Genomic DNA, 15,688 nt, shown 5'->3' with positions numbered 1-15,688 from the left:
ATTATTCCTATCTCTAATGTATGATGGCATGGGAGTTCTTAGAATGTGTCTCAAGACGAAAGACTTTTATTCAATTTATCGGGTCCAGCATGCCCAAACTGCTGCTTCAACAGACCAAAAAGTCATTGGTGATCTGCTCATCCCTGATTGCCCCCCCCCCTCGGCTTTCCTCCTCATAGTGCGTTGCTTGTGGCAAGATAATCCGCGGATATGGTGCTCCAACTGGTGAGGGCCTGATGCCATTCCATCGCTAAATCATCACTCCTATTCCCTGCTTGGCTGCCAAAGTAAAGTGAGAACGAACAAGGACATTGGGAATGAAAGAATAATCAGCTAAAGGAGAAAAAAAGACAAATATCAGGAACGTAGGCGTGCATTTACTCCTCAAGATGAGCTTTTGGCTCATAGAAAAAGATCTGACGGGAGTAACATGCTGATGTCAGTCAAGAATGGCTCCGAGGCCGAAATATGAGACTCGTCAGGGAGTGTCTTCGCAAACTTTGGCATCCAGTCCCAGCGAGGAACGAGTATTATTCTCCTCTGGCTATAAGGAATGTCGTTGTTGGGAAAGGAATCCTGCGGTCGGTAAGGGACATTGGTGCGAGGGAAAGGCCAAGCCCCGCGGTGCAAGCTGCTTCGCCGTCTCGCAAAACCAGGCGGAGGTCGAGGTCGAGAGCCCTTCCAGCTCCGAAACTCTGCGTCAGGCGGCCAGTCGACTCGTTCGGACTCGGGAGCGTCGGCAGGGATCTCGTTGAAGCAGCTTTCCATTGCCAGTACCGACGACAGTCCATCCCTCGCCCTGTTGCCCTTAAATAGCTCGATCTGCTGCTGCTGCGGTGGCGCCGTCTGCACAAATTCGTCGATTAGTGCTTCGCCAAAGAATAGGCAATTGGCATTGATGAGCTGAGACCGGTGACTCACCATCGCCTCCTCGTTCAGACGGGTTCGCGCCGCCCTCTCGTTCTGCTGGATCTTCTTGCGAATTCGTTCAGCTTCTGCAGCTTTCTTCTCAGCCAGCAGATCGGCGTACTCACCGACAGTCTCCGGGAGGAAGGGAGACTTATCCCAGCCGAGGTGGTGTGCCTTCTCTTGCATGCGGGCGAAGTTGAGCCTCAGGCGCTCCTCTTCACTGACCCAGATGCGAGATTGACTCCAGCTGCCGTTCATGTGATCTGGCTCTGAGTAAAACACGCCAAAGCCCGGCCGTGGTGTGGTGCCTTGCTGGATGGTCTTGTGAGGCTCGAAACCTGGAGGGGGACCGATGACCCGTGGAGTATCAAGAATGTGACGAGACTCAACCTTGAAAGTAGCTGAAGATTGTGCTCGTTCCCGGTTCGCGGTGTTAACGCTGCTGTCGGCGATATTAATCTCGGGGCGGTCATAGGCACCGGTGGAATCATGTTCGTCGCCACAATCCAGAAGAATGGGCTCGAAGCTGTGATGAGTGTCGCTGGTCGCAGAGGAGTAGCCACGCGCCCGACGAGTGTTGACAGAGTCGAAACTTGTTTCAGTCGCCTCAGAGTGTCGGCGTGGCCTACCAAACCGCAGTGGGCGATCTTGAGATGACATGTTTTCCAGCATGGCGCGCGGGGCTGCTGGCGGAGGGCGCAGGAATGTGTTGTCAGGCAGCTCTACAACGTTGATTCGAGGATTGAAGATCGAAGGATCGATGTAGCCACGGATGCCGATGTCGTCTTGTGCGGTTAGTGTGTTGTCTTGAGTGGTGGTTTCTAATTGCCGCAACCTGTCTCGTCGGCGACCGATGAGTTGCAAAAGAGGCGAGTCGTGCTGGTCGATTGACGATCGGGCCTCTTCGCTTGGTGCAGATCGAATTGGGGAGCGAGTGCCTCCGTCTGTGGTTGAGGATTGGTATCGTCGAGGGATACGGTTCGCGGCAGACGAGCTTTGCTCATCTCGATGAGAAGTCAAGTTGGTTAGTCCATCACCAAGCGATGTCTTGGGAGGGTTCCATTTGACCTGCTGTCCGATCTCGGGCCACCGAGGGACAGCGAATCCAGACGCAGCGATCGCGTTGGAGACCTTTGTTCGGGTCTCTCTCATTCGGGCCTTCTGCTCTTCGAGGCTTGGGCCGTCCTTGAAGGTGCTCTTGGTGGGCCATTCCACGCTGAGAGACGCGGGCGGCTGCTTCCAAGTGTCTTGGTTGAGTCCTCCCATGTTGACGTTTATCGTCAACGCCCAGGTTGTCTGCGGCGAGATATGATGCCGATGAGGTTGGCTACATGTAGGACGGCATGCAATTCACTGAACTTGGATGTGCCTGGAAGGGGAAGGCAGGCAGGCGCTCAGACAAGGCAGGCGCGACCAGGGTTGAGGCTGCCAGGCCGTGATCAACTTGTAAATAGAGGCGAAAGAGGGGTTCGTTTTGGGTAAATGGAAAGAGTCCACTATTTGCAAGTGTTTTGTTGATTTAGCACGTGGTAAGTTTTCGTGGGTTGGCAGAGGTCGGAATTTACGCCCTTGTTTTATTCCCCCAGTCAACCTTCCTCAGTGTGCAGGGCTCGATATGGGACGAAAGTCGTCACAAGTTTTGGTTAGTAGAATGCTTCCTCAGTTATCGATTCTATCGCGCACGTGAAACGCCTACGTTGAGCAAAAAGGAGACATTAACAGTAATTCTTAACCAATTCGATAGGTATTGCACGCTTCTGGCGATCTCGTTCCTTCATTCAATATGTGCTCCCTTGCACGTAAGGCTCCCTGATGCATGTCCAAAAGGAACGTTGCTCCATAATCCACGAAAGCCCGTTGATTTGTCCTCTAGACGGATGGATTAATCTCAGAACACGGGACTGAAGCAAGCAACAGCTACTTGATTTGGAGACTACAATCAAGTCTACATATGTCGAGGACAGGCAACAGTAGGTATATCTCTCCCTCATGGAAAGCTCTTCGTTTTCAACTACCTTTTCCTAATCTCAGATTTTTCCCAGTAAGGACTGGATCACGAAGATATCTTCACAATCAGTTTCCCTGTGCTCTTTCTCCCGGCGAGGTCATCGTGTGCCTGTGCAACCTCTTCCATATTATACTCCTTCCCAATGTCCAGCTTGACCACGCCCTTCGCAACCAGGTCCAGCAACTCCGCCGATCTCTGGTCCCAGTCCTCCCTCTCAGACACATAAACGTCCAACCTCGGCCTGAGAAGCTTCACGTTCTTCTTCCCCAGCGCCAGCGGGCGGAACCCTTCGATAGCGCCGGACGAGTTCCCAAAAGTCACCATCGTCCCCTTCCGCCTGCAGCACTCGAGGTCATCATCGAACGTGGCCTTCCCGATCCCGCTGAAGACGGCATGGCAGCCCTTGCCGTCCGTCAGCTTCATGACCTCGTCCAAGACCTTCTGGTTGGAGTAGTTGATGACGTGGTCGCAGCCATGCTTCTTCGCGATCTCGATCTTCTCCGGCGTGGACGCGGTGCCGATGACCGTGGCGCCGAGGTGCTTCGCCATCTGGACGATGAGCCCTCCCGTCCCGCCAGCCGCGGCGTGGACGAGGACGACGTCCCCCGCCTTGACCTCGTGGGCGTCGCGCACCAGCGTCCAGGCCGTGAGGCCCTGCAGGATGAGCGCCGCACCGTCCCTGTTGGACACGCCGTCGGGGAGCTTCATGAGCTTGGAGGCGTCCGGCGCAGCGTACTCGGCCATCACGTTCTGCGAGTACATGGCGACTCTGTCGCCGACCTTTAAGTTGTAGGACGACGGGACATCAGATCCGAGCTGCTCTATGATGCCAGCCCCTTCCCGGCCGGTGACGGCGGGGAATGTGGTTGGGTACAAGCCAGTTCTGAAATAAATGTCAATAAAGTTGACACCTACGCAAATGCATTAGCTCCTAGGTTGCCCGATCGTATGTGGGCCTCCGTGGCCGCTTGTACGGTGGTTTCAACCCCGGGGGGGGGGGGGTTAGCGAACCTGCATAGTCAATTTTGACGAGCGCATCGCTGGGTCCGACTGTCGGCTTGGGAATATCGCCAACATGGAGGACGGAGGAGTCTCCAGTCTTGTCATAAACTACGGCACGCATGGCGAGTGGTGCGGACGTATGGAAGGAGGTAGCACTGTTCGGTTTGAGGCTTCTGAGTATGGCCTGCAGTCTGGGCCCTGATCTGAGCATAAGGGGAGGTGGTTTATGCTGTCGTCACCGATCCGATCTTCTCCAATGACGAGGGAGGATCGCTAAGTGAGACTAGTAGAAGATGAAGTTTATATAGACTGCGTTCTCCCACAGATAGACGCAGCTCCACCAGCCCCGCACTGCACACAACCTCATTTGTCATCCCCGTGTCTTACTCTCATATGCAATCAATCGTATCATTTTAGCGCTAGTAAGCTGCATAACACATACCATACCCTTTTTCCTCCTTACTTCGTTTTTTAACTATTTTTACCTTTTATATAATAAATATACCCTTAATTTAAATATATTTTATATTAAAAAATAATTACTTTTTTTTAATTTTTTTAATATTTATTTAAAAAGAATAAAGAAATTATTTAAGATATAAGATATATTAATATTTAATTTTAAAAATAAATTTAAAATTTAAAAGAAAGGTATTTTTAAGTAAATTTAAGTATAATTATTCTTTATTTATAATAATTTTAATATAATTTTTAAATTTTATTATTTTTTATTACTTTTTTAAATTTAACTTTAATTTAAGTTATTTTTAATCTTAATTTAAATATATTTTATACTTTTAATACTTTTTTTTTCTTTAAATTTATATTAAAAGAATTAAAAAAAAGCAGCTTTTTTTTAATATAAATAATTATTAAATTAAAGCTATATTAAGAAACTTAAATAAAGTATAATTAAAAAAGGGTGTGATGTGTGTTGTACAGCTTATTAGCGCCAAAACGATACGATTGATTGCATATGAGAGTAAAACATTGACCCGGCAGCTTGGTAAAGGTCGAAGCGGTTGATCGTGAACCCTGGGCATGCATGGTGCTTGCCTATCAGCAAATCGCAAATGCACTTAGATCAGGACGTAGAGGAAGTCGTCCCTTGCTGCTCACACTTTCCACGTTCTCAGGGTTTCAACCCGCGGCCGTTGCCAACCTTCCAAGTTCTCAATAACTAGAGTCTGCGCAGAACAATATTTAGATGCATTGGAGGTCTGCAAAAGGAACGATCAGAAGCTGTATCCACAATTGCCCACCTGCGTTCCACGAGAAATACTGGCACTGTCATTGTGCCTGGGATCCCGATATTCTGAACGAAACGCAGTTCACACTGCATATCATGACTGGGAGCCATTCTGCAAGACCTTTGAATTTCATTCTAAGAGCCTACACCTGTACGACCCCTGAAGGTCCAGAAGATTGACCACGCCGGAGCCCATCCTGGACTCGGATGTCGAACATCCCCGCGTCACCGCTGTCGTTGTCCATCGCATTGCCTCCACGCTACAAAACAGTCCCATAGTCGTTGGATTTACAGTCGTTTCGGTTTGGATCCGCCTTTACTTCCCACCACTGGCGAGGGCTTCCGTAGCCGACGACGAACTCTCCACCGGCGCCGCAGTTCATTGACTGTGCCATGAGGTTGAAGGAGTACTCTACCGTGTGTTAACAACCTGCCACAGAGCCTAAAGTAATGCATTCTGGAACATTCCAAAACACAACAGACGGGGAACCGTAAAAGGGGAAGACCTATACTTACGGGCATCTATGGGTGAGAAAACTCTATCCGGGCCCCTGTAGATCATGGTCACGCCGATGCTGCGATCGTAGTTCTTGCCTTGCGTGTTCTTGGGGACCTCCTTGCAGACGGCCATCTACACGTTGTAGTCAGCAAACATGGGGTCTATAAAGTATTTTGGGAGACTGCGACTTACCTTGTCATCCTTCTTGAAGCCCGTGTTTGCCGCAAATGTTGCGACGACGTCGCACATGTTCCAGATAGCATCGTGGACGTGCTGGGAGTGCAACCCACCCATGTCACTCCACTTCTCACTGACATCGGTGTAGTAGCAGCGGTTCTTGTTCTTGAAAACGTCGCGGTTAAGGTTGGGCACGTTATCAAGGCTGTCCGGATCCTCCTTCCTGGAGACCCCGGTGTCCGTGGAGGTGAGGTTGCTGGGCAGGGTACCAGAGATGCTGTCTTCGTGAGGCCGAGCATCGCAAAATGCGATGAAGATGGCCATCACCACCAAGGTGATGAGAAAGGCGATCGATCGCATCTTGACGCTGAGATGGGGTGAGGTGAGTTGATGTTGGCTATAGTGTGGATCAAGTCTTGTTGCCGATTGTTGTGCTTGGCTGGACGAGCAAGCCGACTGTTGACTGGGTGGTATGTTGAGGGATGGAAGGTGGAAGGTTGGATGTGGGAGGAAATCTGGTCTTTTGTATTTGCAGGCAGGCGCCAACCTCTGCAGATCACCCATGTGGCAGTAACTAGGTGTGGTAACCCATAGTCGAGGCGATTCACCAGGTTGTCAGTGAAAGTTTGTAAGCACAACTGCGTTCTTCTCTTACAGCTACCCAGGTCCTGGCACTGGGATGGTAATGCCCTCTTCCGTGGGCCTTTTCCAGACCACTTTCGTCCCAATTGTAGTCACTCTTGGCTTTTGTTATCTTTCGTTTGGACAGATTTAAGCAAGTTTAGTTCACGCCAGACTTCAGATACTATACCAACTATGTCACTCACCATTTACCATATACACGAACCGGTATGACTATATTCAATCCAAGCAGAGTATAAGAATGGGAGGAAGTAAACTCTGACTGAGAGCTCTCTTCAATTCTTTTTCAGAATTTCATCTTTTTTTTTTCTTTTTTGGGACGTACTCACTGCAAGCAGTCTTGTCTGAAACGGTTCCTTTTCCTTTGCCAAATAGTTGTTCTGAGAGTGCTCGCGAGTGTACACTTGGAGATGGATATCCCATTTTCATCCATGATACTATGATCTTGTCATTCATCTGCGCATGGCACCAGGTGTATAGCAGATGACTCCAGAAATCATTTCAAAGAGTCTCAAAACAAACGAACTGTACAAACTTCTTCATTATGTGGAGATTATATTACTTGTCGCTATTTTGTTTGTATTTCATTAGTGCAGCACCGTTACTCCATGCGGATTTCTTGAACCTCCCAAGTTCTCTCGACCAGGACACCGAACTCCCCCAGAAAAAGTCAGCAGCTCCCGCTGCCACGGGTACCTCTTTTCTCCTCCTTCGGGAAGATGTGATGGTGGTCTTCGTCGCACCTTCGTTTGCAGTCAAGTCTGCCAGAGGACCATGAATGCCTACAGTCGAGGTTCGCGAACTTTGCTTTTTTGCAAATAGCTTTAAGATGCTATCCGGAGAGCCACTCGATGCTGATTGGTTCTGACCGATCAAGTCCACCTGGCTTCCAGACCTATGATGGGGTATCTGCTGTGTCCGCCTTTGTAGGATTCCTTCGGACACAGAGTCTCTATGGTTTCCAGATAAGCCTATCGATACTCTCATTTGCAATCAATCGTATCGTTTTAGCGCTAATGAGCTGCACAACACACACCACACCCTTTTTTCCTCACTTCGTTTTTCAACTATTTTCACCTTTTATACAATAAATATACCCTTAATCTAAATATACCTTATATTAAAAAATAGCTACTTCTTTTTTAATTTTTTTAATATTTATTTAAGAAAGGTAAAGAAATTATTTAAGGTATAAGGTGTATTAATATTTAATTTTAAAGATAAATTTAAAATTTTAAGAGGAAGGTATTTTTAAGTAAATTTAAATATAATTACTCCTTATTTATAATAATTTTAATATAATTCTTAAATTTTACTATTCTTTATTATTTTTTTAAATTTAACTTTAACTTAAGTTATTTTTAATCTTAATTTAAATATACCTTATACCTTTAATACTTTCTTTTTCTTCTTTAAATTTATATTAAAAGAATTAAAAAAAAGCAGCTTTCTTTTAATATAAGTAATTATTAAATTAAAGCTATATTAAGAAACTTAAATAAAGTGCGATTAAAAAAGGGTGTGGTATGTGTTGTGCAGCTTACTAGCGCCAAAACGATACGATTGATTGCAAATGAGAGTAACAGGGATCTCATGTTGCGATCTCGTAGGTGTCGAATTGTTGCCAAAGATGCTGTGATCACACCAACGCCAATCTCAGCAATTGTCCAGCATGCGGTGCTCATATAACTTTTGGGTGGCGGATGACTGAGACTGTGGATACGACCGGCCGAAATAATGGGAACACTGGAGGTTGAATTAGGTTTGGTGCGATAAATCGAAAGAGGGGGCAAAGCTTACATTGCGCCGATGCCAAGGATACCGAACACAGCCCATAATTGACGGACGCGTAGTTTCAAACTGAAGATGGTCGGAAATGGCAAGAACAAGACGATCACATCGGTCAGAATTGTTCCTGATGAGTTGATGTATGTTACCACGAAGCTTGGCAGGCACACAGGGCGCTGGATGCCATGATTCCAATTGGCTTCGACAGGAATGCAGATGAAGACCGTGAGGAAGATTTGTGCAATACTCCAGGCTGCGACGATAAATACATATTTATAACAATATCACGGCAAGATGGATTCGGCTAGCGTGCAGGTTTAGAAGGCTTCTTATATATACGATCATCAGACTCATAATTCCCAGTTCCTTCTTCCTTCGTCTTGTCGGAACAAATAAGTTTTTCTTTTAGCTTTCCCAATCTTCAGTGCTCCCTTTCAGCCCTGCAGGCCCTTAACATTTTTGCTCCAACAACCCATTCCAGCATGGATGAATTCCCAGGGGACGACCCAGACAATCTCCCTAAAGGCAGGGCCCGTTCGACCTGCCACGAAGCCCTGGAAAGGTTCTCGATCAACTTGGTCATACCTTCCGAGTACGTCTTTCGCAATGGACGTTTGCTCAGTGTTCATGAATTCCATGCTTACATTCACCCAGGTCGGCATCAATGGTTTTGGCTCTCTCGGCCGTGCGGGCTTTTGCAAGGCGTACGAGCACTTCTTTATTGCTAAAATCCCCATGGAAAGGCTAACAAGCGAGTAAGCTTTGACCGAGTTCACATCGAGGTCGCCGCCATCAATGATCCCAATGTAGATGCGTTGCAAGCCGTATGTTTCCTGATATATTGAAAAAGTCGACGCTGTTTCTAAGATGCATACATGGCCTAATGTCACCCTGTTCAAGGCAAGCCTTCTCCAGCAAGAGCACGGTCAAGGCCGCATCGGTCCAACCGGCCTTGAGATCCATGCCCGAAGGCTCAGGTGTGTTCAAGCTCAAAGACCCTTCCACGGGCAAGACGAGGACGGTCCTGCTCAGTTCTGAATCCGATCCTTCTCAAATAACGTGGCAGGATCCAGAGCGGCGCGCCTTCCATGTCATCGAGTGTTGGGGCAAGTTCACGACCGTCGAACAGGCATTCGCCCGAATCCAAACCGACTACCACACAGCGGAAGAGGCTAGAGGCGCCCTGAAGGTGCTGATAGCTGCGGCTGCGACTGATGCGCCACGATTTTACCCCGGAATCAACCTGAGAGACTACCGAGTAGAGCAGAATGTCTTCGCCTGTGCCCCGCCGGCAGACTCGACTAATGCAAACAATAATGACCAGTGCCCTGTACGTGCTGTCATAAGCAGTAAATAGTAGCAGCAAATATCTAGATAAGAAGCAGAACGATTATACGGACCCAACGCCGTGAGGAGTCACATCAAGAATATGCACTTGTCCTATCTCGGAAGGCTACGTTCAAACCGTATTATGTATCAACCCAGGCCAAGCTAGAGAAAAGACTTTGTAAATGGCAAGAATGCGGATACTCCTGAAAGATCAATCGTTTGGAAAAGTTGAAAATAGTGCATGCGATGGTTCGAGCGGGAGATCAGCATCAGTGAAAGAAACCATGGTGTTTTCTGCCACAGAATCGAATGCCCGAAAACTCGAAGTGAACTCTGCATTGTTACTGAATTCAGCACCAGTATTGAAATCCGAATCAAATGATTTGATCTCAGCATACGTAATAGCTCAAAACAGCCAAGTTGATGTCTTCAAATTCAAAAATCCCGGGGAGATTCGCATTATATCACAACGTAAGTGCTGGCAGACTTACGGCACAGAATGGGGTTAGGGTTGGCAGACGATGTTTAGGAGTGGTGTGTGCTACAAGTAAGACTTGGAGCTTCGGGACGGCCTGCAGCTAGCTTGACCCCCTGCAAGCCGAGGCACGAGCTACCTAGGTACCTAGGTAGGTACCTATGCAAACTTTGGAGGGATTCAACAAATCCACAGTGTACATTGTACACCTTTCCCCAATCATTTACAGTCGCAAATTCCTCTCGACTTGCTCTACCAAAGAGCTTGGTCACGTCAACCATGGCTTCTACAATCTCACTCAAGCTCTCTAATCGAGGTGAGCCCTTCTCCAGCACTCCCACCCATGTGCCTGGCTAATGCTTTCTGGTATTAGCCCCCAAGAAGCCACTCCGGAAGCTTCCCGCTTCCATTGAGCTGCCCAACGATGCCGAGATTGAAGATGCCAAGAAGGCCATCGCGCGCCAGGCAGGCGTGAAGGATTTCAACCGGATCGGCCTTTTCCACCCATCCACGAGAAAGAGGATCGCGGACCGGAGGGCCCTGATCCGCAACCTGGAGGATGTCACATCCACGGGAGAGCTCCTCGTCCAGGACCTGGGTACGTGATGATGGCCTCCAAGGAGCTTGTGATGTGACCGTCCCGCTGACAACCCAAACCAGGCCCGCAGATGGCATGGCGAACCGTCTTCCTCGTCGAGTACCTGGGGCCGATCCTCTTCCACGGGCTCTTCTACTCGATCCGCCCGCAGCTCGCCAAGGTCGACCCGTACTTCTACAAGGACGCGGACAAGCTGCCCGTGACGGTGGTGCAGCAGGCGTGCTTCTACATGTTCATGGCGCACTTCGGCAAGCGGGAGCTCGAGACCGCCTTCCTGCACAAGTTCTCCGCCAGCACCATGCCGGCCTTCAACATCTTCCGCAACTCATTCTTCTACTGGGTCTTCGCCGGCCTGCTGTCCGGCTACTTCATCTACGCGCCCCGGTCGCCAGCCGCCCGCACGTCGTTCGGCCCCCTGGACTACGTGGGTTTCGCGCTGTATCTGGGCGGCGAGGCGTGCAACTTTGTCGTGCACAAGCACCTGGCGGGCCTGCGAAAGCCAGGTAGCACCGAGAAGGGCATCCCCAGCTGCATCGGCTCCAGCCTGGTCACGTCGCCCAACTACATGTTCGAGGTCACCGCGTGGGTCGGCGTCATCCTGATCGCGAGGGAGTGGTCGGTGATCGTCTTCATCGCCATTGGCATCTCGTACATGGCTCAGTGGTCGCGTGACAAGGAGAGGGCGCTGAGGGCGACCTTTGGTGACAAGTACAAGAAGAAGAGGTACACCATGCTTCCTGGGCTCATCTAGACCGGCGGACAGGCATGCTGGCACTCGTACGGTGCAGATTAGTGGTGGATGTGACTGAGTTCGGTCCTTGTCTCATGCTAATGCGGACCATGTTATGCTAGAGTAGACGTGAAAGCAGATATCGCTGTTCTAAACATCAATAGAAGGGTGCTCGGTCAGGCTATTCGTGGTATCGGTAAATTCATCAATCATGACAGTCCAGAATCTGTGCTGCTCGGCATCCAGGCGCATGGATCAGCTCCGCCACCAGAATCTCCTCAGCCAGCCTGTCGACGTCGGTGACTGCTGTGGCGGCGCGGTTGCCCCGTTCGACGAGGAGACGAGGTCGACGAGCATACTTGGCTCAGGGCCAGCAGTCCTATGAGGCAAGGAATCCTGGGCCGAGTCGACGTCCATAGCACTCGTAGAGGAGGGACCATCCGGCTGCTTCCCCTTGCCCTTGCCCACGGCATTCTCATTAACCTGTCCATGGTCAGGATCCTCATCCCCATCCGCCATCCTCACATCCCCACCCTCATCGCCGTCCCCAACAAAGCTCCCCCTCTCACTCCCAGACCAGCTCCCACTCTCACTACCCGTCCAGCTCCCGCTCTCGCCCCCACTATCCCCCTCATGCACGAGTCTCATCGTCTCCTCGAGCACGAGGAAGTCCCTCTCAAGGCGCTCGGCCCAGTTCTGCACGTCGCCGAGCTCCTTGACCTGGCGGCTGCCGTTGTTCAGCACCTTCAGCAGGCGGTCGTCCTCGCGGCGCAGGTCGGCCAGGGCGCGCTCGACGTCCCGCTCCTGCTTCTCGATGGCGGCCTGGTTGGAGTGCAGCAGCGACGCGCGCGTCTGCAGCTCGTGGTCCAGCGTGTTGCCGATGCTCGCGACCAGCGCCGTGCGCGCCTGCGCGATCTGCTCCTGCTCCGCCTCCGTGGGGAGGTACGAGGGGTTGGTGGGCGAGGCTGGGGCGCGGGCGGCGGAGGAGGAGGGCGGGGGGTGTGGTGGTGCGCCGGCTTGTTGGGGCCGGTTCTGGGCGGGATGGAGGGTGTGTGGTTGATGATGAGTGTGAGGATGAGGGTGGGCATGTGTCTGGGCTTCCTGGGCTTGGATTCCCGGTGCGACGCCGGGCCCCGGGGCGGGATGAGGCGGAGGCGGGTGGGCAGACGAGGCGGAGGATGGCGCGGTTGTGGACGGGCCTCCTCCGCCCCGCGAGCTGCCGCTCGGAAAGACCGTGCTCCTGCTGGTGGTCGGGGGCGAGGACGAGGAGACGGTGGTAGCCGTCACCGACGCAGACGAGGGCCGCGGCGGGCTGATTGGTCGTATTGAGGCGGACATGGTTCTGGGCATCTCCTGGCTGTGCCGTTTGCCAGCGATTTGGATGCAGGAGAGAAGACTGTTGTCGTGGATAAATCAAAGTCAATTGACAGTTGAAAAGAGCAGAGAGAGCTGCGCCGGTGGAGGACAAGCAGGGATCGCGATCGCCGCAGTCAGCGGGCGGCAGCTGCGTGATTCACGCTACTGCAGGAAATCCCATAGGCAGTCGACTGTTCGATAAGTCTTGCTCCGGCATCACTTGACCACTCGTCATGACAAGAGTGCCACACCCGCACCTGACGGTATCCGTATGCGCACGCAATTCGTTGGCTAGGTCGACCAACAGGACGAACCGCCTTCTCTCATTCGTGTCGTCTTGCCAGGGCGCCGGGTTCATAGCTCCACGTAATTCGCGGGGTAGAACACACGGCAGCTGAGCTCACTTGAAAGCTTCCCATGTTCTTTTGCTTGCCGTGACACCATAACTTAGTCATCAGTCACATGTGAACTCTGCTCAAGTTCTTCTCAATGTATCAATTCGCATTTGCATAGTCAGAATTCTGTGGACTATTGACTCTCCATGCAACGGTTCCCGAAACCAAACCCCATCATTCAAGTCGTGATGCGTGCCCTTGTCCCCTCAAACGACATCCTGACCTCTCCCTCTCTCACTCCAGCCAGACGTGCCCCTGCCCGACATCCAATGGATCAATCAGTGCCGTCGTGAGACTGGGTCCCTCATGCTCAAGAGGCGCCCCGGTTGCCCAGGTGCGAGACCGCGTTCACGGCCCAGCTCCTCCGCGCCACCACCTCACGCCGCGACGAGGTCGTCCATGTCCCGCACGCGGTGGATGACGTCCTCCATCTTCAATGCGTCGCTGTGCGACGGCAGATCCCGCTTCGTGGCGCCGTACACGGTGCGGTTCTTGCGGCACGAGTACGGCATCGTCTTGCGGCCGCTGCAGTCGTTGTAGATGATGTTGATGTCCAGCGTCGTCGGGCCGCTGCCCCGCGTGCGCTCCTTGACCCAGGACTCGCTCCAGACCATGTTGCCGCAGGGGCTCTCGATTTTGCGAATGGCCTCCTCCAGCTCCTCCATGTCCGCTCCGGACTGGGGCGTGACGCTCAGGGTATGCTTTTCGATGAGCTCCTTCGGGAGGGTTGGGCCAGTGGTGGGCTTCTTCTGGACCTTGCTGGCAGCCATGGTGCCGGTCTTGGTGGCAGCACTGGGCTTGGATGGGCCAGTGGTGGGTGTCTTTTGGACCTTGTCCTTACCCATTTTACCGTTCTTGACGGTTGTGGTTGTGGTGGTAGCCTTGAGTGGGCTAGCAAACGACTCGTCAAAAGGCCAGGGCGTCAGTTCATTCTTCTTCAGCTTCTTGATCCTCTTCCTGCCGGCTGGTAGTGGCTTGAGGCAGGTTGGACCGTTTCTCATGAAATTCGGTGGTCGACCACCGGACCTGACTGCTCTGTTTCGAACTGTTTGGCCTCGAGTCTGGACCATTGAGATGGAGGGTGGTGCCCAGATTTGAAGGTTTTGGTGTGGGGTGAGGTCAAGTATGAGATTTGGGAGGATTGATGAAAGCTGAGTTAATGTTGTTGCACTCCCTGACCTCGCTCGGCTGATCTCCTTCTGCTGGTGTGACCTGGAGCTTCCGGTGAGGTGGGTGATCTTTCTTGTGATGAGGGGAAGGTCAAGAGTGAGTGAAGGATGGTGTCAAAGTTCAACTCCGGAGAGGAAGCAGTGATGAGGTCAACCTTTCGGGTGAGAGTGAGTGGGGGATGGTGTCAAGCATCAACTCCCCAGAGGAAGCAGTGCTGAAGACAAACTCCGGTGAGAGTGAGTGCTGTTGCCCCCTCTCGGTCGATCTCTTCCGGCCTGTATGGCCCAGGTGTGGGCCGGGTTTAAATACCAGGAGCCAAGAACATGGACGAGGTTATGCTGCTCAAACGGAAGTGAATGGCACGGCCATCTCTATTCTTCCCTCGCGGTCCCAAGTCTTTCGTTGCAATCTGACCTCTTGGGATGTGATACGGGCCTGGATGTTGTTTGCAAGTCGCCGAAAAAGACGATGCCTTAGGAAGAATGGGAGGCGTGCACAATCAGTCTTGGCTGTGCAAAGTGCACTTTTGCACGAGGTTGCTTTGCACAGCCCTTCAGTCTCAAAGTTGACAATTCCCGAGCACAGCAGCTGGTGCAGGGTGCACTCCATTGACACCGGGGGCTGCATTAAAACCAGGAAAGTCGACCTTGTGAGGCATTCATCAGTTCAAAGCAAGCAGGCCTCAGCTATTGGTGCTAGGTCGGCTATCATCCAAGCCTGACGTAGCTGCTTCTACAAATTTTAACATCGCGTAGTTGTAGGACTGACTCCCTTCCAAGCATGTTTGTTGGTTCAGCAGGAAATGTGTGCAATAGGGTCTTCGAAGTCCTCAGGCAGAACTTCAGCGTTGTCATTACAAAACCACCATAGTGTCTCACCACAGAGCTCACTACAGACGTCCAACACACACTCGACAATCAGAACCTCCGAGAGAAAAAGTGCAGATGGCGTTATGGCCCTTTCTTACAAGAAGAGAGCTCAAATAAGCTATGTATGCCTCGGCAGGCTTCAATTATTGCCCGCAAAGGCAGCTGAATATTGGGAAGCTCAGTTGTTTTTATAAGAAAAAGAAACTGTAAAAGATTCGGTGGCCAGGTACACAAATATGTCGAGATTAGCATGTGGAAAGTCTGCTCCGCAACGATTTGTTTTCGAGGGCCAAATATAAAACAATGCCTTCTTTATACACGTGCTTATTATCTTACAATAGCATTGGCATGACTCTATTTCAAATGTAATTGTCTGAAGAGTATCGCGGTGTTCTCTTGGGGGGGATTTTTTTCCCTTGCCAGATCGATTATCATGGTAGTATGTGTTGTCAGCCCTCTAACTATTATGAGCCACTGGACTCTTCTCCAACC

At 51.1% G+C, this 15,688-nt stretch overlaps 7 protein-coding genes across 7 annotated transcripts; 2 read left to right on the top strand and 5 right to left on the bottom strand.

Annotated features, from left to right (window-relative positions):
- Positions 1-402: 402 nt before the first annotated feature.
- On the bottom strand, positions 403-2,175 carry INS49_010884 (uncharacterized protein; the record flags this gene model as incomplete). The annotated part of the gene is made up of 1 exon (XM_043171606.1): positions 403-2,175. The coding sequence occupies one exon, from the start codon at positions 2,173-2,175 to the stop codon at positions 403-405; it is 1,773 nt and encodes a 590-aa protein (XP_043023351.1).
- A 787-nt stretch (positions 2,176-2,962) lies between these two features.
- Positions 2,963-4,040, bottom strand: INS49_010883 (uncharacterized protein; the record flags this gene model as incomplete). Its single annotated transcript, XM_043171605.1, has 2 exons — positions 2,963-3,828; positions 3,929-4,040. The coding sequence occupies 2 exons, from the start codon at positions 4,038-4,040 to the stop codon at positions 2,963-2,965; spliced, it is 978 nt and encodes a 325-aa protein (XP_043023350.1).
- Positions 4,041-5,428: 1,388 nt separating this feature from the next.
- INS49_010882 (uncharacterized protein) lies at positions 5,429-6,204 on the bottom strand (the record flags this gene model as incomplete). Its single annotated transcript, XM_043171604.1, has 3 exons — positions 5,429-5,580; positions 5,685-5,799; positions 5,860-6,204. 3 exons carry the CDS (start codon positions 6,202-6,204, stop codon positions 5,429-5,431), a joined length of 612 nt encoding a protein of 203 aa, XP_043023349.1.
- A 2,552-nt stretch (positions 6,205-8,756) lies between these two features.
- Positions 8,757-9,686, top strand: INS49_010881 (uncharacterized protein; the record flags this gene model as incomplete). The annotated part of the gene is made up of 4 exons (XM_043171603.1): positions 8,757-8,870; positions 8,929-9,029; positions 9,175-9,604; positions 9,660-9,686. 4 exons carry the CDS (start codon positions 8,757-8,759, stop codon positions 9,684-9,686), a joined length of 672 nt encoding a protein of 223 aa, XP_043023348.1.
- A 671-nt stretch (positions 9,687-10,357) lies between these two features.
- INS49_010880 (uncharacterized protein) lies at positions 10,358-11,427 on the top strand (the record flags this gene model as incomplete). The annotated part of the gene is made up of 3 exons (XM_043171602.1): positions 10,358-10,394; positions 10,452-10,676; positions 10,739-11,427. 3 exons carry the CDS (start codon positions 10,358-10,360, stop codon positions 11,425-11,427), a joined length of 951 nt encoding a protein of 316 aa, XP_043023347.1.
- A 234-nt stretch (positions 11,428-11,661) lies between these two features.
- On the bottom strand, positions 11,662-12,744 carry INS49_010879 (uncharacterized protein; the record flags this gene model as incomplete). The annotated part of the gene is made up of 1 exon (XM_043171601.1): positions 11,662-12,744. One exon carries the CDS (start codon positions 12,742-12,744, stop codon positions 11,662-11,664), a length of 1,083 nt encoding a protein of 360 aa, XP_043023346.1.
- A 790-nt stretch (positions 12,745-13,534) lies between these two features.
- On the bottom strand, positions 13,535-14,158 carry INS49_010878 (uncharacterized protein; the record flags this gene model as incomplete). Its single annotated transcript, XM_043171600.1, has 1 exon — positions 13,535-14,158. One exon carries the CDS (start codon positions 14,156-14,158, stop codon positions 13,535-13,537), a length of 624 nt encoding a protein of 207 aa, XP_043023345.1.
- Positions 14,159-15,688: the final 1,530 nt, after the last annotated feature.

Source organism: Diaporthe citri, assembly GCF_014595645.1.
Source record: "Diaporthe citri strain NFHF-8-4 chromosome Unknown scaffold_5, whole genome shotgun sequence".
Classification (NCBI taxonomy): Eukaryota; Fungi; Ascomycota; class Sordariomycetes; order Diaporthales; family Diaporthaceae; genus Diaporthe; species Diaporthe citri.
The sequence above is the reverse complement of the archived record's forward strand: the minus strand, read 5'-3'. Positions and strand labels throughout refer to the sequence as shown.